At 50.4% G+C, this 25,095-nt stretch overlaps 2 protein-coding genes across 2 annotated transcripts in view; both read left to right on the plus strand.

The window, feature by feature from the left end:
• The window catches only part of NXNL1 (nucleoredoxin like 1), an 8,444-nt gene extending 1,184 nt beyond the window's left edge, over positions 1–7,260 (plus strand). The window contains exon 2 of the mRNA XM_026456978.1: positions 6,730–7,260. Coding sequence (XP_026312763.1) covers positions 6,730–7,042 — 313 coding nt within the window. The 3' untranslated portion in view covers positions 7,043–7,260. The remainder of the gene's footprint in view (positions 1–6,729) is intronic.
• Positions 7,261–14,687: 7,427 nt separating this feature from the next.
• TMEM221 (transmembrane protein 221) lies at positions 14,688–17,990 on the plus strand. Its single transcript, XM_026457023.1, has 2 exons — positions 14,688–15,007; positions 17,894–17,990. The coding sequence occupies exons 1-2, from the start codon at positions 14,688–14,690 to the stop codon at positions 17,988–17,990; spliced, it is 417 nt and encodes a 138-aa protein (XP_026312808.1).
• The last annotated feature ends 7,105 nt before the right edge of the window (positions 17,991–25,095 follow it).

Here is a 25,095-nt window from a genome sequence, read left to right on the forward strand (position 1 = left end):
CCCAGGAAGTGGCTTTAAAGAGAGACCCCTAGCTGGGCGCGTTGGCTCATGCCTGTAGTCCCAGCCCCTTGGGAGGTTATGGTAAGAAGATAACTGGAGCCTGGAGTTTGAGGCTGCAGTGAGCTATGATTGCATCACTGCACTCCAGCCAGGGCAATACAGATAGACCCTGTCTCTTAAAAAAGTAAGGCCAGGCACGGTGGCTCACACCTGTAAACCTAGCACTTTGGGAGGCCAAGGTGAGCAGATCACCTGAGGTCAGGAGTTCAAGACCAGCCTGACCAATATGGCAAAATCCCGTCTCTACTAAAAATACAAAAATTAGCCAGGCCTGGTGGTGCACACCTGTGGTCCCAGCTACTCGGGAGACTGAGGCAGGAGATTCGCTTGAATCCAGGAGGCGGAAGTTGCAGTGATCTGAGATGGTGCCACTGCACTCCAGCCTGGGCAACAGAGTGAGACCGTATCTCAAAAATAAAAATAAAAAATGAAAAATGTAGTAAATAAATAAAATACAGGGAGACTCCAAGGAGAAGAAAGATAGGAGGATGGAGAGTGAGGAAAGGGAGGGGTTCCAGGCAGAGGGCACAGCAGAAAGGCTTGGAGGCTGTCAGAGAAAGAATGACCAGTTCAGGGAGACTGTAAGTAATTCTGGAGAGGATTGAATTTACAATGTTCTTGTTACTGCCCACGCATTTGTCATAATCTTCTTAGGGTGTGACAGGTCTGTGGTGCAGAGCCACCTTAAAGAGTATAGACATGATCCTTAGGGTAGCAGGGAGCCATGATGGACATTAGAACTGAGGGAGAGGTAGTTGGATTCAAGCTTTATAAGGAGATTTCCAGCCAGGCATGGTGGCTGACACCTGCAATCCCAGCACTTTTGGAGGCTGAGGCAGGAGGATTCCTCGAGGCTGGGAGTCGAAGACCAGCCTGGGCAACACAGCAAGACACCACCATCCCCATCTCTAAAATTATAAAAAGAAAAATTATGAAAGTGGCCTGGTGCAGTGACTCATGCCTGTAATCCCAGCACTTTGAGAGACCGAGGTGGGTGGATCACCTGAAGTCAGGAGTTCGAGACCAGCCTAGCCAACATGGCGAAACCCTGTCTCTACTAAAGATACAAGAATTAGCTGGACATGGTGGTGGGTATCTGTAGTCCCAGCTACTCAGGAGACTGAAGCACGAGAATCGCTTGAACCTGGGAGGCAGAGGGTGCAGTGAGCCGAGATCGCGCCACTGCACTCCAGCCTGAGCAACAGAGCAAGACTGTCTCAAAAAAAAGAAAAAATTTTAAAAGATCCTCTTAAAAAAGTTACAAAAGGAGCTGCCCAGTAAACAGTATTATAGTTTGACTTTTTATTATGAAAAAATGTTCACACATAGCAAAAAGTTGAAAGAAGTGTACAATGAAACCCACCACAATTGTTAACATTTTGCCATAGTCACTTTGTCCACACACGTGTATAGTTTGTGCTAAACGATTTGAAAGTGACTTGCAGACTTCATGACATTTTCCCAATGTCATGCCTTTTGTTACTCAACAAGTTGGAAGTTTCTGGTCATCATCAGAGTTTGGACACTGAATCCTGCCCACTGCCCTCGGCAGCTAAGAAGATTCCTCCCCGATGCTAGCGACACTTCCTTCCCTAGGGCAGAGATGCCAGCTGCAGACAAATGCTCATCTTGTCTGAGACAGGGTCCTCTCAACAAAACATTCACCCAGACTGGTATGTTATCTGGGCATTTCCCATTCCACAGCCCCCAAAGATGGGATGTCCAGTTAAATGAAATTTCAGGCTGGGTGCGGTGGCTCATGCCTGTAATCCCAGCACTTTGGGAGGCAGAGATGGAAGGATCACTTGAGGCTGGGAGTTCAAAACCAGCCTGAACAACATAGCAAGACCATATCTTTACAAAAACTTAAAAAAAAATTAGTCAGGTGTGGTGGTACAAGCCTGTAGTCCCAACTACTCAGGAGGCTGAGGCTATAGGATCACCTGAGCCCAGGAGTTTGAAGTTAGCACGATCTATGATCCCACCATTGCACTCTAGCCTGGGTGACCGATGGAGGCTCTCTAAAAAAAAAAAGAAAGAAAGAAAAAAAAATGAGATAAACAATAAATAATCTTTCTTTTAGTACAAGTATATCCCGTGCATTCGGATATACTTATACGAAAAGATTATTCATCATTTATTCGAAATTCAAAGTTAACTAGTGTATGTATTTATATGTATAAGAGAGAGAGATGGGGTCTCATTATGTTCCCCAAGCTGGTCTCAAACCCTTGGGCTCAAGCAATCCTTCCGCCTCGGCCTCCCAAAGTGCTGGGATGACAGGGGTGAGCCACTGTACCCAGCCTCAACTTTTTATTTTTACTTTTTTAAGAGAGGGAGTGTCCTATATTTTTAATTGCTAAACCTGGCAATCCACTCATGGGATTTTGTAAGTATCATGGGTTCTCTTTGTGGCAAAGCGCCACGGAAGGATGCAGCAGGCTGAAATTAAGAACCGTTAGCTATGGCCGGGCGCAGTGGCTTATGCCTGTAATCCCAGCATTTTGGGAGACCAAGGCAGGCGGATCACTTGAGGTGAGGAGTTCGAGACCAGTCTAGCCAACATGGTGAAACCTCATCTCTACTAAAAATACAAAAATTAGTCGGGCACAGTCGCTCACACCTGTAATCCCAGCACTTTGGGAGGCCGAGGTGGGTGGATCACGAGGTCAGGAGATCGAGACCATCCTGGCTAACATGGTGAAACCCCATCTCTACTAAAAATACAAAAAAATTAGCCGGGCTTAGTGGCAGGTGCCTGTAGTCCCAGCTCTTCGGGAGGCTGAGGCAGGAGAATGGCGCGAACCCGGGAGGCGGAGCTTGCAGTGAGCCGAGATCACGCCACCGCACTCCAGCCTGGGAGACTGAGCGAGACTCCCTCTCAAAAAAAGAAGAAAAAAAAAAAAAAACAAAAACACAAAAATTAACTGATTGTGGTGGCACACTCCTGTAGTCCCAGCCACTCAGGAGGCTGAAGCAGGAGAATCGCTTGAACCCAGGAGGCAGAGGTTGCAGTGAGCCAAGATCATTCCACTGCATTCCAGCCTCAGCTACACAGCGAGACTCTGTCTTAAACAAACAAAAAACACGGGGCGCGGTGGCTCATGCCTGTAATCCCACGGAGGCCGCTTTGTGTTGGTACTCACCTATATTCCCAGCTACTTGGGAGCCTGAGGCAGGAGAATTGCTTCAACCCAGGAGGCAGAGGTTGCAGTGAGATTGCGCCATTGCACTCCAGCCTGGGCAACAAGACTGAAACTCCATCTCAAAAAATAAAAATTAAAAAATAGGCTGCGCGTGGTGGCTCATGCCTGTAATTTCAGCACTTTAGGAGGCCAAAGCAGGTGGATCACCTGAGGTCAAGAGTTCAAGACCAGCTTGGCCAACATGGTGAAACCCCATCTCTACTAAAAATATAAAAATTAGCCTGGTGTGGTGGCAGACGCCTGTAATCCCAGCTACTTGGGACGCTGAGACAGGAGAATCACTTGGACAGGGGAAGCAGAGGTTGCAGTGAGCCGAGACTACGCCATTGCACTCCCGCCTGGGCGACAGAGCAAGACTCTGTCTCTAAATAAATAAATAAAATTTTGAAAAAATGAAAAATACATATAATTAATTATAAAAGAAAAATAAAGGACTGTGGGTTGAGCCTGGTGCCTGTAGTCCCAGCTACTTGGGAGGCTGAGACGGGAGGATCTCTTGAGCCCAGGAGTTCAAGGCCAGAAAAAAAAAAAAAAAAAAAAAAAACACAGAACTCTGAGTGTTGGGCCCAGTTTGGCAGCTGCCTCTGCTCCAGGATGAGAGGGTGGAGGGTGCAGGATTTGGGCCTAGATGAGGGGTTTGGTCCAGGGTCTCCTAGGGGTGTGGAGAGCTTCCCATTGACTTCCCTTAAGACTTAGAACAAACTGAGGCTGGGCACAGTGGCTCATGCCTGTAATCCCAGCACTTTGGAAGGCTGAGGCAGGAGGATTGCATGAGCTCAGGAGTTTGGGACCAGCTCAGGCAACATAGTGAGACCCTATCTCTACAAAACAATTTAAAAACTAGCCAGGTATGGTGTTATGAGCCTGTAGTCCAGCTACTTGGAAGGCTGAGGCCAGAGGATTGCTTCAGCCTGGGAGGTTGAGGCTGCAGTGAGCTGTGATTGTACCAGTGCTCTCCAGCCTGGGTGACAGAGCAAGACGCTGTCTCAAAGAAAAAGAAAAAAAGAACAAAACTGATACTCCTTACTATGACCCTACATGGCCTGTGTGATCAGGTCCGTACCCTAATGACCATCCCATCCTCAGGGCCTTTGCATGTACTGTGCCTACTGCCTGGGACACCTTTCCCCAGTTCTCCAGCCCCCTTCATCCTACAGATCTCAGCTCAGAGGTTGCAGCTCGTCTCTCCTTGGAGAGATGCCCTCTAACCAGCAACCCCTTACCCTGCTTAATATCTCTCTATGATGTTTTTTGTTTTTGTTTTTGACAATCTCGCTCTGCTGCCCAGGCTGGAGTGCAGTGGCACAATCTCGGCTCGCTGCAACCTTGGCCTCCCAGGTTCAAGCAATTTTCCTGCCTCAGCCTCCTGAGTAGCTGGGATTATAGGCACTGGCCATCACACCCAGCTGATTTTTTTGTATTTTTAGCAGAGATGAGGTTTCACCATGTTGGCCAGGCTGGTCTCAAACTCATGACCTCTGGTGACCCACCCATCTCAGCCTCCCAAAGTGCTGAGATTACAGGCATGAGCCACCGCGCCCTCTCTCTAACTTTTAGCAATATTCATTCATTCATTCATTCATTTATTCATCCTATGTACATTTCCTGAGCACTTACTCTGTGCCCCTCCACTGCTTCAGGCACTGGGAACACCAGTGGATGGTGACAGAAACCTGTGTCCTTGAATCTACAGTTCTGTTGTAGGAGAAAATGATAAGGCAGGAGAATTTGTTTTTTTTCCTATGTCTTCCAGGTTGGAGTGCAGTGGCACAATCTCAGCTCGCTGCAACCTCCACTGCAGGGTTCAAGTGATTCTCGTGCCTCAGCCTCCCTGGTAGCTGGGATTACAGGCGCCCGCCACCACACCCGGCTGATTTCTTTGTATTTTTAGTAGAGATGGGGTTTCACTATATTAGCCAAGCTGGTCTCAAACTCCTGGCCTCCGGTGAGCTGCCTATCTCAGCCTCCCAAAGTGCTGAGATTACAGGCATGAGCCACCGTGCCCGCCAAGCAGGAGAAATTTTAAAAACCATACATGATGTTGGATGCTGAAAGGCACTTCGGAGAAAAACACTGCCTTGGGATGTTATTTATTCTATTTTTGAGACAGGATCTGGCTCTGTCACCCAGGCTGGAGTGCAGTGATGCAATCATAGCTCACTGCAGCCTCGAAATCCTGGGCTGAAGCGATCCTTCTGTAGCAGGACGAGCCGCAGACAAAATTCCTTAGACACTGGATTAAAGAAGGAAGAGGTTTTTCATTCCGCTGGGAGCCTCTGTAGACTCACGTCTTAAGAGCCGAGCTCCTTGAAGAAGAAATACGTGGCCTTTTTAAAGGCTTACAACTTTAAGGGATCCATGTAAAAGGGTCATGATAAATCAAGCAAGCGTGGAAAACGTGACGGGGGGCTACATGCATCAGCTAACAAAAAGTTTTACAGTGCTTTCTCATACAATGTCTGGAATTTACAGATAACACTAGTAGTTTTGGTCAGGGGTTATTATTAGTATTATTATTATTATTATTTTGAGACAGAGTCTCGCTGTGTCACCAAGGCTGGAGTGCAGTGGCGCGATCTCGGCTCACTGCAAGCTTCACCTCCCGGGTTCACACCATTCTCCTGCCTCAGCCTCCCGAGTAGCTGGGACTACAGGCACCCGCCACCACGCCTGGCTAGTTTTTTGTATTTTTAGTAGAGACGGGGTTTCACCGTGTTAGCCAGGATGGTCTCCATCTCCTGACCTCGTGATCCACCCGCCTCGGCCTCCCAAAGTGCTGGGATTACAGGCTTGAGCCACCGCGCCCGGCCTATTATTATTATTTTAACCACCAGTGCCAGGTGGTGGTGCCAAGGTCGTCTAGCTATTTATCTTCTGTTTCTTTCCAACTTTTTGCTTTCTCCCCCTTCTCCTGTCTTATAAACTAGGGAACAGGGGAGACGGGGGAAAAGCTGGGAAGGACAACAGGAGAAGTGGTGGTCTCATTCTATACTTCTACCTCGGCCTCCTGAGTACCTGGGACTACAGGAGCGCACCACCACGCCTGCCTGCCTGCCTTCCTTCCTTCCTTCCTTCCTTCCTTCCTTCCTTCCTTCCTTCTTTTCCTTACTTATTTATTTATTTATTGGTGGAGACAGGGTCTTACTACGTTGTCCTTGTGTCTTGCGATGTGAGGTCTCCATACTGCAGGGTCTTAGCCTGCAAATGTCTGAGGAGAGCGCTCCAAGCGCATGGCACAGCCAGCGCAAATGCCCCGAGGTTGAAGCACACCTGGGGTGCTGGAGACATAGCGCGGGGACCAAAGTGTCTGGCCCTGTTCTGGTCCTGGTGTGCACCTACCCAGTGCCTGGCAAGAGAGAGTGCACACAGAAGGCGCTGCCTAAGTACCGGGAGGAGGGATGTGGGGCTCTCTGGGTCAGCATCAGGGATGTGGATCCGTCCGGACTGACTGCCCGCTCCGCAGGGACCTCGGGCGCCAGTTCTCCGTGGAGCGCCTGCCGGCGGTTGTGGTGCTCAAGCCGGACGGGGACGTGCTCACTCGCGACGGCGCCGACGAGATCCAGCGCCTGGGCACCGCCTGCTTCGCCAACTGGCAGGAGGCAGCCGAGGTGCTGGACCGCAACTTCCAGCTGCCAGAGGACCTGGAGGACCAGGAGCCACGGAGCCTTACCGAGTGCCTGCGCCGCCGAAAATACCGCGTGGAAAAGGCGGCGCGAGGCGGTCGCGACCCCGGGGGAGGGGGTGGGGAGGAGGGCGGGGCCGGGGGGCTGTTCTGACCCCCTAGGGTGGAGGAGAGGCGTGAGGTTTGGTGATGAACCTCCACCCCCACCCCACCCCCGCACGCCTGTAATCCCAGCACTTGGGGAGGCCAAGGCGGGAGGATCGCTTGAGCCCAGGAGTTCGAGATCAGCCTGGGCAACAGAGTGAGACCCTGACTTTACGAAAATTAAAAATTAACCCGGCGTGGTGGCGCGTACCTATGGCTTAGCTACCCCGGAGGCTGAGGTAGGAGGATGGATTGAGTCTGGGAGGTCAAGGCTGCAGTGAACCGTGATCGCTCCGCTTGCACACCGCACGCCAACCTGAGCAACAAAGGGAGACCCTGTCCCCAAAGAAACAAAAGGAAACCCTCCTCCCCCGTCCCCCCCCCCATAAGAAAGCGGGATGGGGGTGAGGGTGGGAGTGGGGGTGGGTGGGACCAGGGCGGACAGCAGAGCCAAGGGCGGCTGTTATGACCCCCCTAGGGTGGAGGAGTTGGGGTTTGGTGATGAACCCCTCCACTCCGGAGGTGGAGAGCTGGGAGGGAGTCGGGGTGGAGATGTGGGGTGGGGGGCGGCCAGGGCGGAGGGCGGGACCCAGCAGGGCTCTTCTGACCCCATAGTTGGGGAGGACTGGTGGAGGAGGGGCCGGTCTATGAAAAGCCTGCCCCCCCCCCACTGCGGGGAGAGAGGACTGGATGGAAGTCGGGAGGCTGTTCTGAGTCCTCCTCTGCCCCAGGTGGGCAGGCTGCGGGAGGAGAATCTGTAATGAGCCTCCTGGGAGCAGAGGAGAGGGGAGGGGGAGGGGATTGTCCGAGATCTCCGCAGGAGTAGGGCGGGACGGAGCTCAGTGTGGGAGCACGGAGTAGGGGACTGCCTGGATTCCGAGCACTCCTCCGAGGGCAGGCGGGCCTGGGGGGCTGTTCTGAGCTCCCTGATGAAGTGGGGTGGAGGCGAAGTGGGGAGGGGGAGGGGTGATGTCTGTTCTGAGCCCATTCCCAGGAGGAGTCAGAGCAGAGGGACTGTGATAAGATCCACAGGGAGAAGCAGGACAGGACCTGGGGAGTGTGTTCTGATCCCCACGCAGGGGAGGGTGGGAGCTAGGATGGAGCGAGTGGCAGGGGGTTCTCTGTTGTGGTCTTCCAGGTGCGCATCTGAGTCTCCCGGGTCAGGGCGATAAAGCAGGGAGAGCTTTTCAAGGATCTCTATACATATTTCTGAGACCTGGCTGAAGAGGAGTAATTAATGGATCAAAAAATGAGAAAATCCAAACTAAAATAGAACAAACGTGCTGAAAACGCCGAGCCCATCCTACATCAAATGAGTTGCCCACTTTTTTTTTCCTTTGACGGAGTTTGACTCTTGTTGCCCAGGCTGGAGTGCAATGGCATGATCTTGGCTCACCGCAACCTCCGCCTCCCGGGTTGAAGCGATTCTCCTGCCTCAGCCTCCCAAGTAGCTGGCATTACAGGCACACCACCAGACTAATTTTTGTATTTTTAGTAGAGATAGGGTTTTTTCATGTTGGTCAGGCTGGTCTCGAACTCCCGAGCTCAGGTGATCCATCTGCCTCCGCCTCCCAAAGTGCTGGGATTACAGGTGTGAGCCACCGCGCCCGGCAGAGTTGCCCACATATTTCATACACAAAATCACAACAATCCTTTAACAACAGATATATATGTTATACAGGATGTATTTCAATATTTGGTACCACGTGGGCTGGGTGTTCCCGGCTGCCAGCAGGAGCTAAGAGCCTCCCAGGTTTCACTCTGTCCCTCCTGGACTGGGGCATTACCAGGGAAGACAGCAGAATATAGACATCAAAAACTCCGATCTAGAACCATCTCCTGGCTTTGAGACTGTGAGACTATCTACCTTCTCTGAACCCTAATCCCTTCCTCTGAAAAATTAGAATTAAAACCAGATTCTCCCAGGCACGTCAGTGAAGAAGGAGGAGCAGTTGCTCGGCTCACCGTTTGGTGTGGCCTCTGGCGTCCCCTTGCGGCAGGATGAGTTGATACACCGTCGGGGCGGGGCCTAACATTCAAATGAGATGCAAACCACTCCTCTCGTGTCCGGTCTCCGGAAAGGGTTTCCTGGGAGGCCACGCGTGTCCGTGGAAACTAGCAAGCATGACCAAGGTGCGCGGGAGTCTGGCTGACGGGAGGAAGGTGGTTGGGGGCATGGGAGGCCAGAGGGTCCTGAATACTGGATGACCACTTCATTTCGTGCTCACCTCCACTTCCAACCTCCAGGTTGGAAAATTGACCCAGCTCAGGACCCTGGTGCTGCCTGAGGCTTCATGTTCCAGCAGCCCTCTCTGGACCTCAGGAGGCACATCTTTGAAATGGGTGCATTGAGGCTGGGTGTGGTGGCTCATGCCTGTAATCCCAACACTTTGGGAGGCCGAGGCAAGTGGATCACCTAAGGTCAGAAGTTCAAGACCAGCCTGGCCAATGTGACGAAAGCCCGTCTCTACTTAAAAAATATAGGCCGGCGTGGTAGCACGCGTCTGTAGTCCCAGCTACTCAGGAGGCTGAGGCACGAGAATCACTTGAACCTGGGAGGCGGAGGTTGCAGTGAGCCAAGATTGCGCCCCTGCACTGCAGCCTGGGCAACAGAGGGAGACTCTGTCCCCCCGAAAAATAAAATAAAAATCACTTAAATTATCTGTACCTCATACCAGGTTACCTTTTCCAACAAATCACAGGCTATGCAACCTGTCAGCATTGTTACCATTGTTCCAGCCAACGTGCAGTGACCAGTCGTCCCTGTCTGGGCAGTGAGATTAAGGAAGTCCACTCTCTGTCCCTGTCAGGCTGTGTGACTTGAACTGTATAGTGGAACTCTCCAAGTCTCACCCCCCCATCCCCACCTACCCACTCCCCGCCTGTCTGAGCTGGAATAAGAAGGGCAGCTTAGAAAAAGGCCAAGGTAGATGAGCTCACCATCTACCATGAGCAGAGTGGGGCCTGTTAGCAGGGTTAACTTTCCAAGTTGAAGCCAGACACCCCCAAACTAGAGAATCATCCCACATACAAATAGCAGGACCAGACCTTGGTATCTGTGTTCCCCCAACCCCCAACAAATAACGGCAAAACCTAAGACAGCACTGTAATGAATTTTGGCCACCTTAGGTAAGTGTCCCCTTATTGTGGGATTTCATGTATGTTTCCACCTCTCCCACCAGGCTGTGAGCACTGGAGGGGAGAGCAGGGCCTGTCTTGGTCACCCCTGGGTTCTCAAAGCCCAGCACATAGACGGGCTCTCCACTGATGTTCCTTGAATGAATACAGGAAAGTATCTTATATCTCTGTATTCCCACCACCCAGAGCAAAACTGTAACCCTGATCCAAATGAATTGCTGAGCCCCTCAATTTGAGACTTTTTCTTACCTGGAAAACATGGAAAATTCACCCTAACACTGGTGATGATGAACGAGTGAGTGTTAGGCTGAGGCCTGATGAATGAATGAATGAATGAATGAATGAATGAATGAATGAATGAATTGAAAGAAGGAACAGGTTCCTGCTACAGATGAGGAGGCCCAGAGAGGTTAAGGGATGTGCCCAAAGTCACACAGCAAAGAAGGAGGCCACCTGGAAAGGAAGGGTCACCCTCACCCCATACTCTTCCTTGGGGCCATTTTACCTACAAGACTGAGGGCACAGGGCCCACAAACTCTTTTCAAGGGACTCCAAAATTTTCAAACCTGGAAAAAAAATTGATTCCTGGCCGGGCGCGGTGGCTCAAGCCTGTAATCCCAGCACTTTGGGAGGCCGAGATGGGCGGATCACGAGGTCAGGAGATCGAGACCATCCTGGCTAACATGGTGAAACCCCGTCTCTACTAAAAATACAAAAAAAACTAGCCGGGCGAGGTGGCGGGCGCCTGTAGTCCCAGCTACTCCGGAGGCTGAGGCAGGAGAATGGCGTAAACCCCGGAGGCAAAGCTTGCAGTGAGCTGAGATCTGGCCACTGCACTCCAGCCTGGGCGACAGAGCAAGACTCTGTCTCAAAAAAAAAAAAAAAAAAAAAAAATTGATTCCAGGCGAGGCGCAGTGGCCCAAGCCCATAATCCCAGCACTTTGGGAGGCCCAGTGGGCGGATCAGTTGAGCTTAAGAGTTCCAGATGAGCCTGGACAACATAGTAAGACCCCATCTCTACAAAAAATTAATTAAATTAAAATGGAGAAAGGACTTGAATAGACATTTCTCCGAAGAAGATATATGAACAGTCAAAAAGCCCATGAAAAGATGCTTAACATCATTAGTTATTAGGGAAATGCAAATAAAAACCACAATGAGATATTACTTCATAAGCATCAGAATGACTATTTTCAGGGAGGGGGAGGCTGGGTGTGGTGGCTCACCCCTGTAATCCCCCAGAACTTTGGGAGGCTGAGGTGAGAGGATAGCTTGGGCATACGAAGTTTGAGACCAGACCAACATAGCAAGACCCCAGCTCTACAAAAACATTTTAAAAACTGGTTGGGTATGGTGGCTCACACCTGTAATTCCAACACTTTGGGAGGCCGAGGCAGGAAGATCACTCGAGGCCAGGAGTTTGAGACCAGCCTGGCCAACATAGTGAAACCCCATCTCTACTAAAAATACAAAAATTAGCTGAGTGTTGTGGCAGCCACCTGTAATCCCAGCTTCTTGGAAGGCTGAGGTGCAAGAATCGCTTGAACCCGGGAGGTGGAGGTTGCAGTGAGCCGAGATCTCGCCACTGCACTTCAGCCTGAGCAAAAGAGTGAGTTCATCTCAAAAAAAAAAAAAAAAGGCCGGGCGCGGTGGCTCAAGCCTGTAATCCCAGCACTTTGGGAGGCCGAGACGGGCGGATCACGAGGTCAGGAGATCGAGACCATCCGGGCTAACACGGTGAAACCCCGTCTCACTAAAAAATACAAAAAACTAGCCAGGCGAGGTGGCGGGCGCCTGTAGTCCCAGCTACTTGGGAGGCTGAGGCAGGAGAATGGCGTGAACCCGGGAGGCGGAGCTTGCAGTGAGCTGAGATCCAGCCACTGCACTCCAGCCTGGGCGACAGAGCGAGACTCCATCTCAAAAAAAAAAAAAAGAAGAGGAAGAATGGTTATTGGTTATGATGAGGGAGGAGGAGGCTGGGTGTGGTGGTTCACTCCTGTAATCCCAGCACTTTGGGAGGCTGAGGTGAGAGAATCACTTGGGTATAAAGAGTTTGAGACCAGACCAACATAGCAAGACCCCACATCTAAAAAAAAAAAATTTAAAAATGCTTAAAAATTAGCCAGGTATGCTGTGCTTGCCTGTAGTCCCAGCTACCTGGGGAGGCTGAGGCAGGAAGATCACTTGAGCCCAGGAGGTCGAGGCTATAATGAACTATGATCACACCACTGCAATCCAGCCTGGGTGACAGAGCAAGGCCTTAATGAAAAAAAAAAAAAAAAAAAAAAGTAGAAGAAGAAGGAGAAGGAGGAGGAGGAAGAGCAGGAGGGCAGAAGAAAACATGTGTTGGGGACGATGTGCAGAAAATTATTTTTAAAAACCTCAGACATTGCTGGTAGAAATGGAAAACGGTGCAGCTGCTATGGAAAAGTTTGAGGGTTCCACAAAGAGTTAAAATCAAGTAACTATGTGACTCAGCAACTCCACTCCTAGGAGTCCACACCCCACAAGAGTTGACAGCAGTGACTCAAGAAGATACCTGTGCATACATGTTTATAGCAGCATTAGTCACCTCCACCAAAAGGAAGCAACAACACAAATATCCATCAATGGATGAATGGATGAACACAATGTGTTCCAGACATGTTATGGAATATTACACAGCCATAAAAAGGAATGAGGCTCTGATCCATGCTACAACCTGGATGAACCTTGAGTATATGATGCAGAGTGACAGAAGCCAGAATGCCACCTCTTGTATGACTCCGTTGATATGAAATGTTCAGAATAGGCAAATCCACAGAAACAGAAAGTAGATTAACGGTTGTCAGCCACTTGAGGAGGGGGAATGGGGAGTGACTTCTAATAGGGACGGGGTCTCCTTTTCGGGGGATGAAAATCTTCTGGAGCTAGACAGAGGTAATGGTTGTACAACACTAAATGCCACTGAATAAAATGGTTAATTTTATGTTATGTAAGTTTCATTTCGATTTTTTAAAAGTGCTGTGGGAATAACAGGGGGACCAGCTGGGGAAGAGATCCAGGATTCTCCCTAGCCTCCTGGAGGAAGCAACATTTACCCAAAGCCTTGAAGGAGGTAAGTAGAGGGGAAATCTCAGCCAATGACAGAGTTCCGGGGTTGAGATAAAATGAAAAGTGAATTTTTAAATTTTGTTATTTCTTTTTTGAGACACAGCCTCACTCTGTTGCTCAGGCTGGAGTGCAGTGACGTGATCTCAGCTCACCGCAGCCTCGACCTCCTAGGCTCAAGCAATCCTCCTGTCTCAGTCCCTAAAGTAGCTGGGTCCACAGGCCTGTGCCACCACACCAGACTAACTTCCTTATTTTTGGTAGAGATGAGGTCTGACTATGTTGTCCAGGCTAGTCTCAAACTCCTGGGCTCAAGCCATCCTCCTGCCTCAGCCTCCCAAAGTGCTGGGATTACAGGTGTGAACCACCTCACCCAGCCCTTTCTCTCTCTCTTATTTTTTTTTTTTTAGACAGAGTCTCACTCTGTCAGCCAGGCTGGAGTGTGCAGTGGTGCAATATCGGCTCATTGCAACCTCTACCTCCCTGATTCAAACATTCCTCCCACCTCAGCCTCCCAAGTAGCTAGGATTACAGGGATGTACCACCACGTCCAGCTAATTTTTTTTTTTCACCATGTTGGCCAGGCTGGTCTTGAACTCCTGACCTCAAGTGATCCACCCACCTCGGACTCCTAAAGTGCTGGGATTGCAGGCGAGAGCCACCGCGCCCGGCTTCATTTCTCTTTTTTATTTATGTATTTATTTATTTTTAAAAATATATTTGTTTGTTTGTTTGTTTGTTTATTTATGGCATGTTCTCAGCTCATTGCAACCTCCACCTCCTGGGTTCAAGCAATTCTCCTGCCTCAGCCTCCCAAGTAGCTGGGATTACAGGCTCCGGCCACCACACCCGGCTAATTTCTGTATTTTTAGTAGAGACGGGGTTTCACCATATTGGCCAGGCTGGTCTGGAACTCTTGACCTTGTGATCGGCCCGCCTTGGCCTCCCAAGGTGCTGGGATTACAGGCGAGAACCACCGCGCCAGGCCTCCTTTTTCTTGTTTTAAACAACAATAAAATCGATGCTTAGGGCGGCAGGGGGCGAGGTGGTGCCCTTTTCTGAACTTTGAGAGCTGTGGGGTTCCCGCGATCCAGTCCTTCGTGGGGCCCCCCCGCCCTGTGTCCCGTGCCAGGCCCCGCCCCGCCAGGCCCAGCGGACCAAGAGGGGGCGCCCGCGGGGCCCCGGGAGGGAGGAGAAAAGACTTTGTCCCAAGTTTTCCCGGAGATTCGGCGTCCCCGCTGCGACCAGCATCCCGGAGCCCCCGTCCATCTGGCGACCCCCAGCCCAGCCCCCGAACTTTCAGACACTCCCTGCGGCCCCGCCCCCTCGGGGACCCCCTGGGGACCCTCGGACTCCCCCCAACTCCCCTGCCCCCTAAAACCACTTCGATTCCTCAACTGTTCCCCCGGCCAGCGGGAACCCTCGCCATGTCTCGCTCTTACGGCGGCCGGGTGCTGGCCGCAATGACCCTGTTGGGCATCGCGGCGGCCGTGCTGACGGCGCTGGGCGCGCAGCTGCTGTTCCAGCTGCAGGAGGGCCGCGCCGAGCTGCGGGGGCTGCGCGCGGACGGGCTGGGCCAAGAGCTGGGCGCCGGCCCCGGGCTGCCCGAAGACGCGGCCGGGGCGCTACTGCCGCTGGCCGCCGCGCTGGCCGCGCTGGTGCTGGTGCTGGGGTTCACCTGCCTGCTGCTCGCTGCGCTCTGTGGCCACCTGGGCGCCGAGCTGGCGCGGGGGCCTGGCCCCAGGAGGTAGGAGGACCGGCCTCACCGCCCCGAGGCCCGGCTGGGGGCTGGGTGAACCTGGATGAGCCTCTTTCCCTCTTTTGGCCTCAGGCTGGGGGGACAGCTTCCCGCCCCACTTCCCTCTCCCTACCACTCCGTGCACCTCTGCCTCCCCCCTTTCCTCTCTTCCTCCCTCCCTCCCTCCATTCTATGTTTGTTAAATTTTGCGGCAGGTGCAACCACTGCTGTGTCTCCCGTTTTGCAGATGAGGAAACTGAGGCCCAAAGAGGGTCCAGGATCAGCTTGCCTGGATCTCAAACAGGGGAGGATGAACGCTAAGGCTGTCTGGCTTGAAAGTGGGTGGGGGGCGGGAGAGTGCTGGACTTGAACGTGGTTCTGGGTAGAGCCAGCCAGAGCCTGTGTCCTGGCCTGAAATTGAGTTCCTTCCTCAGGGACCTGAACTCAGGGATGTGGTCATTGAGGGACCTCTATCGGGGCAGTGGTTGCGGAAGGAGGAACCCTCCTTGAGGGTTGTGTTTCCCTCCAGACGTGGTAGTGTTTCCCTCCAGAATGTCAGAGGAGAGGAGCCCAAATTCTAAACCAGAATTCTGTGAAATTGAGCAGATGAGAACTTCCACCACTGGGGTAGATCCTATTCAGACCACACACCTTCCACCCAAGGGACAATGAAATGCATGGGTCCCATGGGTCAGCAAACATGTGTTGGGTGCCTGCCTGGAGGGGGGTGGGTCTGGCTCGGGGCATCAGAGACACAGCAGGGACCAAGTGGACCCAGACCTGCTCTCATGGAGTCACAGAAACTAAGGAAACAACAAGGGCCAGGCATGATGGTTCACACCTGCAATCCCAGCACTTTGGGAGGCAGAGGCAGGAGGATCATTTGAGGCCAGGAATTGTTTTTTTGTTTGTTTGTTTGTTTGTTTGTTTTTGTTTTTGAGACAGAGTCTTGCTCTGTCACCCAGGCTGGAGTGCAGTGGCGGTATCTTGGTTCACTGCAGCCTCCACCTCTCGGGTTCAAGCGATTCTCCCACCTCAGCTTCCCGAGTAGCTGGAATTACAGGTGCACACCACCACAGCCAGCTAATTTTTGTATTTTTAGTAGAGGCGGGGTTTCACCATGTTGGCCAGGCTGGTCTCAGGTTAGGAGTTCTAACCTCAAATGATCCACCCACCTTGGCCTCCCAAAGTGCTAGGAGGCCAGGAATTTGAGACCAGCCTGGGTAATATAGCAAGATCTTCCCTGTACAAAAAGAAAAAAATAATAATTAACTAGGTGTGGTGGTGCATGCCTGTAGTTCCATATACTTGAGAGGCTGAGGCAAGAGGATCTCTTGATGCCCAGGAGGTTGAGGCTACAGTGAGCCATGATCATGCTTATGAATAACCACTGTGCTCTAGTTTGGGCAACATAGTGAGACCCCATCTCTAATAGCAATAATAGCAGATGGTAATGAGTGCTGAGAAGGAAAGAAAAGAGAGAGATGGGATAGAAAGGGGATAGGACTTTGGGATTTCTCCTGCGTAGGAGGGTTGTGAGTGAGGAGGAAGGTGACCTGATTTAGGTTTTTAATGACCACCTCTAGCCTCTGTGCTGAAAAGGGGATAGGAGGGAAGGTGGCAGGAAGGGAAGGCGTCCACTTTCATTATACTGGTGGGAGTTGAGTGAGGATGGAAGCTCTCAGAGCCTCCATTTCCTCCTCAATCAGTCTCACCTCTTGGGGCCGCTGTTTGTACCATCAATAACAGCACATGAAACTCAGTTTCCTCATCTCTCAAAGAAGCTTGTGGTCTGCAAAATAATGGAAGCCAGGTGTGTAGCAAGTATCTGCACATAGTAGCTGCTTCCTGAGTGTTGGGTGTTTGACTGGACTCATGTATATAGATGGATTATAGGGGAAAGAGAATAGATGGTGGATGGATGGAAGGAAGGAGGGAGGGAGGGAAGGATGGATGGATGGATGGATGGATGGATGGATGGATGGATGGATGGATGAGGGGTGGATGGATAGTGAATGGGAGATGGATGACCAGTGGATGGGTGGGTGAGGAATGGATAGATAGGATAGCGGAGGGTGTTTAAATGAATGGATGGATGGGTTAATAGCACATGGTTAAATGAATGGAAGGCTGTATGAGTGCTGGTCGAATAATCAATGAATATGGATGGTAAATGGATGGTGGACACTGACTTGGAAAAATGGATGGGTGGATGGATGGAGCATAGATAAATGCATAGATATCAGATAGGTGGATGGTGGATATCGAAATGATTGTATGGATGGATGAATGGATGGGGCTGATGGATAGATAAATAAGTGGATGGATGAATGAATTGATAAGTGGATGGATGGATGAATGAATGAGTAGATGGATGACTGGGTTGATGGATGGATAAATGGATGGATGGATAGATGGATAGATGGATGGATGGATGGATGGATAAGTGGATGGATGGGTGAACGGAAGGATGGATGGATGGATGGGTGGATGGATGGATGGATGGATGGATGGATGGATGGATGGATGGATGGATAAGTGGATGGATGGGTGAATGGGTGGATGGATGGATGGGTGGATGGATGGATGAGTGGACAGATGGATGAATGGGTGGATAAATGGATGAATGGATAAATGGGTGGATAGATGGATGGATGGGCTGATGGATGGATGAGTTGATGGATGAATGGATGGATAGATGGAGAGTGGATAAGTAAATGGATATAAATGGGTGGGTGAGTAGATGGATGATGGTTAGGTACTCACATAGATTTTGGGTCCCTGAAAGCTGGGTCCTTGTCTCATTTAAGCTGCTCTCCCTCCCAGTCCTCACTGACCTCCCCCTACCAGCTCCACTTCCTGAACCCTTTATCTTCCTGCTTCCCTTCATTCCAGGTCCGACTGGTTTCTCTATGACTGCCGCCTCCTCAGACACGTGGCCCTTGGCCTTTTCTGCTGTGGGATCTCTGTCTACTTAGCAGGTGTGTGCTGAAATAGAACGTGGGGCATAGGATCCTGGGTTGGGTAGAGAGCAGCAATGGTCCCCTAACTGGGATCAACTCCGCAGACAGTCTCCTTGAGTTCAGCTCCAGGCTCTGACACTTCCTTGCTTCGGTGCCTTGGGCAAATTCTCTCTGTGCCTTGATTTCCTCATCAGTACAATGGGAATAACTGTCTCTACCTCACAGAACCACTTGAGGAGATTCTGAGATTTAATCCTCATGAAAGCCCATAGGACCAGGCGTAGTGGCTCACATCTGTATCCCAGCAATTTGGGAGACTTAGGCTTGGTGTGGTGGTACACACCTGTAGTCCCAGCTACTCAGGAGGCTAAGGTGGGAGGATCATCTAAGCCCAGAAGGTTGAGGCTGCAGTGAGCCATGATTGCACCACTGCATTGCACTCCAGCCTGGGTGATACAGCAAGACCCTGTCTCATTAAAAAAAAAAAAAGCCCGTGGATGGCATCTGACTCCAGTAGGGACTCCACAAATGCTAGTTGTCATCAGAACACTTTTGATTCATCAGTTTTATACATTTGTTTGAGCAAAAATTTTCATGGCCTGGGTGGGATCTAAAGATAGCATTTTGGCCAGGCGCAGTGGCTCACGCCTATAATCCCAGCACTCTGAAGGGCTGAGGCTGGTGGATCACCTGAGGTCAGGAGGTCGAGACCAGCCTGGCCAACATGGTGAAACCCCGACTCTACTAAAAATACAAAAAAATTAGCCAGGCATGGTGGCGGGCGCCTGTATTCTCAGCTACTCAGGAGGCTGAGGCAGAGGAATCACTTGAACCCCGGAGGCAGAGGTTGCAGTGAGCCAAGATCGTGCCACTGCACTCCAGCCTGGGCAACAAGGGCAAAACTCTGTCTCAAAAAAAAAAAAAAAAAAAAAAAAAGCATTTTACAGGTTGGAATGAGTGAGAGTGAAAGCTGTTTTGGTTACAAATATCAATCTCCAAGCTCAAAAATGGCTTGAGAAAAAAAAAAAAAAGGATACCCCAGATGCCAGAATGTACCACACTGTCCTTCCTTCCTGATTTATAATAACTTTTCTTCAATCAACTTTCTTCATCCATCCGGGCTGGTAAAGGAACCAAATCATTAAGTGTCTTTCAAGAGACTCCTAATGCCTTATATTTGTTTTAATCTTGAAACAAATGTGTTGATGATGCTGGGGACTCAACGCTGAATCATATATAAGTCCTGCCAGCCCTGTAAACAATCTGATTTACAGGAAGAAAAAATATCCCACTGAATGAGAAACAGGATTTGCTATTACTGTTTTTTTTATAGTCCCACCATAGAAAAATAGAAGTTTAAAAAGATATTTAGGCTGGGCGCGGTGGCTCACGCCTATAATCCCAGCACTTTGGGAGGCTGAAGTGGGTGAATCACTTGAGGGTAGGAGTTTAAGACAATCCTGGCCAGCATGCTGAAATCCCCCCTCTCTTAAAAATTCAAAAAAATTAGCTAGACCTGGTGGTAAGTGCCTGTAATCCCAGCTACTCGGGAGGCTGAGGTGGAAGAATCGCTTGAACCTGAGAGGTGGAGGATTCAGTGAGCTGAGATCGCACAACTGCCCTCCAGCCTGGGCAACAGAGTGAAACTTCATCTCAAAAAATAAATAAATAAAAAGACATATTTAAAATATTTTTAATGAGATGTGAGCCTAAGGTTCACTGTGGGAATTTACATATATGAAGTGCACGGAACGCCGCATAACTTTTGTTGTTTGACTTAATGAAATGCTCCAGAGGTAGTTTTTTTAAAAAAGGAGAAGGGATGGATGACTTGTGCATCTGAAATTATCAGGGAAGTTGGCCTCAGGTGCGACTGGATCCAGGTACTCAAATTAGGTTATTAGAAATGCCTCTCAGCCGGGTGTGATGGCTCGCACCTGTAATTCCAGCACTTTGGGAGGCCGAGGCGGCTGGATCACTTGAGGTCAGGAGTTTGAGATCAGCCTGGGCAACATGGTGAAACCCCATCTCTACTAAAAATACAAAAATTAGCTGACCATTGTGGCATACCCCTGTAATCCCAGCTACTGCAGAGGCTGGGGCAGGAGAATTGTTTGAATCTGGGAGGTGGATGTTGCAGTGAGCCGAGATCGCACCACTGCACTCCTGCCTGGGCAGTAGAGCGAGACTCCGTCTCAAAAAAAAAGAAAAAAGAAAAGAAAGAAATGAGCCAGGCATGGTGGCTCATGCCTGTAGTCCCAGCTACTCAGGAGGCTGAAGGCAGGAGAATTGCTTGAACCCACGAGGTGGAGGTTGCAGTGAGCTGAGATCGTGCCACTGCACAGCCTGGGTGACAGAGCGAGACTCTGTCTCAAAAATGATAATGATAATAAAAGAAAAAAGAAACAGAAATGCTTGTCACTTCACCTCTTCATCTGCTGTTCCCTGAGTGGGCTTCTCTCTGAGAAAGTTGACTCTATCTGTAAGCACTTTTGACACGATACCTGGAGCCATGAGTCTTTGCACAGGCCAACAGAAATATTAAAGACCTAGGGAATAAGATCTCCTCATTCTGAAATACAAGAACAATTACAAAAGAAAAAAAAAGGTAACATTATGTCAGCCTCACTAAGCGTAAAATTGAGAATTCATTCACCTCCCATTTAGATTGTTTTTGAGGCTAGGTGACCTCATTCAGCAAGAATTCCTAAGCACATCCAACCAATCATCCATTCATTGCTAGCTAGAACTAAAAGAATAATTACAAAATCCCTTTCAAAATGTTTCCAGCAAAAAAAAAATAAGTCCTTGGTCTTGCTTTCATATGTAGGACATCATGCAGTGTGTTATCTTCCAAAGCAATAGTACAGAGCCAGAGAACGCGTATAAACAGCCTGGAAAGTGCCAAAAAAAAAAAAAAAAAAAGGTCCCCCTTGTGTTCTGGGCCCCTCTCCTACCAATACCGGAGACACTGCAGGAAAATGTATCTGTCCCAGTAGCCCAGGCTAAAGTCTCAGGGCTGACTCTGATAGGCTGAGCTTGGGCCATGTAATATTCCTACACCAATCACTAACATCAGGGGAAGCAATTAATGCTCTGATTGGCCGATTGGCCCAATGAGGACATAATTGATGCCAAAGTGGGTCAGTGATCCCAAATCCACTCGGCAGTGTAGAGATAGGGACCAGACCAGGGATTCCCCACTGAGACTGATTCTGGCCTCAGAGGACTTTTGTCACTGCCCAGAGACATTTTTGGTGGTCGCCACAGAGTTGAGGGTGGATAAAAGCTGCTAAACGACCTACGATGCACCACCACTAAGAATGGTGCCAACCGTATGCTGGAGAGGCTGATGGAGGGCTAGCCAGCTCAGGTCCTCAAAGTCCCTTCCTTTATTTGTTTTTGTTTTTGTTTTTTTTTCCTCTCTGAGAGGGAGTCTTGCTGTGTTGCCCAGGCTGGAACCCAGCAGAGTGATCCCAGCTCACTGCAACCACCACCTCCCAGGTTCAAGCCATTCTCCTACCTCAGCCTCCCAAGTACCCAGGATTACAGGAGTCCACCATCACGCCCAGCTAATTTTTGTATCTTTAGCAGAGACGGGGTTTCATCATGTTGGCCAGGCTGGTCTCAAACTCCTGGCCTCAAGTGATCCGCCCACCTCAGCCTCCCAAAGTGCTGGGGTTACTGGCATGAGCCACCACACCTGGTCCCTCAAGGTCCCTTCTTATTCACATTGGCTAACTGAGGCCAGAGAGAGGCTGTGACTCTCTCAATGTCCCCTAAGCCTGGGGTGTGGCAAACCTGTGGGCACCGGAGAGTAGGCAGCAGAGGCTGGCTTCCCTACCCTGACTCTCACCCCTACCCCAGGCAGAAACAGACAGAGATACAGGACCCTGAGAGCTGAGTTGATGGGGGTGTTTCTGGTTTTGTTTGTTTAGAGACAGGGTCTTGCCATGTAGCCCAGGCTGGACTTGAACTCCTGGCTCAAGCAATCCTCCTGCCTCAGTCTCCCAATCCAAGAAGCTGGAACTACAGGTGTGCACCACCATACCCAGTTAAGTTGCAGTTTCATTGTGGCAAAGTACACATAACAAAAACATTACCACTTTAGGCCAGGCGCGGTGGCTGACACTTGTAATCCCAGCACTTTGGGAAGCTGAGGCAGGTGGAGCATGAGGTCAGGAGATTGAGACCATCCTGGCTAACAAGGTGAAACCCCGTCTCTACTAAAAATACAAAAATTTGCCGGATGTGATGGCGGGCACCTGTAGTCCCAACTACTTGGGAGGCTGAGGTAGGAGAATGGCGTGAACCTGGGAGGCGGAGCTTGCAGTGAGCCACGATTGCACTACTGCACTCCAGCCTGGGCAACAGAGTGAGACTCCATCTCAAAAAAAAAAAAAATAGCATTTTAACCAGTGTATTTTATTTCTATTTTTTGAGGCAGGTTCTCACTCTGTCACCCAGGCTGGAGTGCAGTGGTGTGATCATAGCTCACTGAAGCCTCCATGTCCTGGGCTCAAGCAATTCTTCTGCCTCAGCCCCGCAACTAGCTGGAACTGTAGGCAAGCACTGCCATTCCTGGATAGTTTCTTATTTTTTGTAGAGACTGGTCTACCTATGTTGCCTGAGCTGGTGTCGAACTCCTGGCCTTAAGCAACCTCTCACCTCAGCTTCCAAAAGTGCTGGGATTACAGGTGTGACCCACCTCGCCCAGCTTTTAACCACTTTGAAGTGTACAATTCAGTGGGATTTAGCACATTCACAGTCTTAGGCAACTATCGCTACTATCTGGTTCCAGAATATTTTAATCACCCAACAGGAAACCCTGTTCCCATTAGCAATAACTCCCCATTCCCCCTTCTTCATCCCTGGCAGCCACTAATCTACTCTCTGTCTATGGATTTGCTTGTTCTTTTTTTTTTCTTTTTTATCGAGACAGCGTCTTGCTTTGTCGCCCAGGGTGCAGTGCAGCAGCACGATCTCAGCTCACTGCAACCTCCACCTGCCAGATTCAAGCGATTCTCCTGCCTCAGTCTCCCAAGCAGCTGGGATTACAGGCACATGCCACCACGCCCAGCTAATTTTTGTATTTTTAGTAGAGACTGGGTTTCACCATGTTGGCCAGGTTGTTCTCCAACACGTGACTTCAGGTGATCCATCCACCTCAGCCTCCCAAAGTGCTGGGATTACAAGCATGAGCCACTGCGCCCAGCCGGGATTTGCCTGTTCTGTACATTTCAGATCAGTGACACCTCACACTCTGTGGCTATTTGCATCTGGCTTCTCTCACTCAGCATCATGTTTTCCTGTTTCATTCACATTGTAGAATGGAAGGGTGCCTCATTCCTTACATGCTGCATCATATTCCCTCATATGGGTATTCCACCAACAGAGAGGCTTCTTTTTTATTTTTATTTTTTTTTTTTGAGACGGAGTCTCGCTCTGTCACCCAGGCTGGAGTGGAGTGGCATGATCTCGGCTCACTGCAAGCTCCGCCTCCTGAGTTCACACCATTCTCCTGCCTCAGCCTTCTGAGTAGCTGGGACTACAGGCACCCCCGCATCATGCCGGGCTAATTTTTTTGTATTTTTAGTAGAGGTGAGGTTTCACCGTGTTAGCCAGGATGGTCTCAATCTCCTGACCTTGTGATCTGCCCACCTCGGCCTCCCAAAGTGCTGGGATTACAGGCGTGAGCCACTGCACCTGGCTAGGGAGGCTTCCTAAGAGATAGAGCAGGTGGCTGGGCACAGTGACTCATGCCTGTAATCCCAGCACTTTGGGAGGCCGAGGCAGGTGGATCACCTGAGGTCAGGAGTTGGAGACCAGCCTGACCAACATGGTGAAACCCCCGTCTCTACTAAAAATACAAAATTAGCCAGGCATGGTGGTGCATGCCTGTAATCCCAGTTACTCGAGAGGCTGAGGCAGGAGAACTGCTTGAACCCGAGAGACAGAGGTTGCAGTGAGCTGAGATTGCGCCACTGCACTGCAGCCAGGGCAACAAGAGCGGAACTCCATCTCAAAAAAAAAAAAAAAGAGAGAGAGAGCAGGTCCCATTCCTCTCCAGCTCCAAAATCCCCCTACTCATTGCTCTTAGAAGAAAACATGGTGGGGCACCGTGGCTCACGCCTGTAATCCCAGCCCTCTTGGGAGACAAAGGCGAGAGGATCACTTGAGCTCAGGAATTGGAGACCAGCCTGGGCAACAAGGCGAAACCCCGTCTCTACTAAAAATACAAAAATTAGGCTGGGCACCATGACTCATGCCTGTAATCCCAGCACTTTGGAAGGCTGAGGCAGGCAGATCACCTGAGATCAGGGGTTTGAGACCCGCCTGGCCAACATGGTGAAACCCTGTCTCTACTAAAAATACAACAATTAGCCGAGTGTGGTGGCAGGCGCCTGTAATCCCAGCTACTTGGGAGGCTGAGGCATGAGAATCACTTGAACCCGGGAAGTGGAGGTTGCAGTGAGCAGAGGTTACACCACTGCACTCCAGCCTGGGTGACAGAGCAAGATTCTGTCTCAAAAACAAACAAACAAACAAAAACCAGGAAACAAAAACAAAACAAAATAAAACAAAAATTAGCCAGGCATGGTGGCATGTATCTGTAGTCCCACCTACTCAGGAGGCTGAGGTCGGAGACTCACCTGAGCCTGGGGAGGTTGAGGTGGCAGTGAGCTGTAGCCAAGCCACGCCTTCCAGCCTGGGGTTGGACAGAGCAAGACCCTGTCTCAAGAAAAAAAAAAAAAAGAAGGAGAAGAGGCGGGGCGTGGTGGCTCAAGCCTGTAATCCCAGCACTTTGGGAGGCTGAGACGGGCGGATCACGAGGTCAGGAGATCGAGATCATCCTGGCTAACATGGTGAAACCCCGTCTCTACTAAAAAATACAAAAAACTAGCCGGGCGAGGTGGCGGGTGCCTGTAGTCCCAGCTACTCGGAAGGCTGAGGCAGGAGAATGGCGTAAACCCGAGAGGCGGAGCTTGCAGTGAGCTGAGATCCGGCCACTGCACTCCAGCCTGGGCGACAGAGCGAGACTCCATCTCAAAAAAAAAAAAAAAAAAAAGAAGGAGAAGAAAGAAGAGGGCTGGGCGCGGTCGCTCACGCCTGTAATCCCAGCACTTTGGGAGG

The sequence above is a fragment of the Piliocolobus tephrosceles genome, chromosome 21 (assembly GCF_002776525.5).
Source record: "Piliocolobus tephrosceles isolate RC106 chromosome 21, ASM277652v3, whole genome shotgun sequence".
Classification (NCBI taxonomy): domain Eukaryota; kingdom Metazoa; phylum Chordata; class Mammalia; order Primates; family Cercopithecidae; genus Piliocolobus; species Piliocolobus tephrosceles.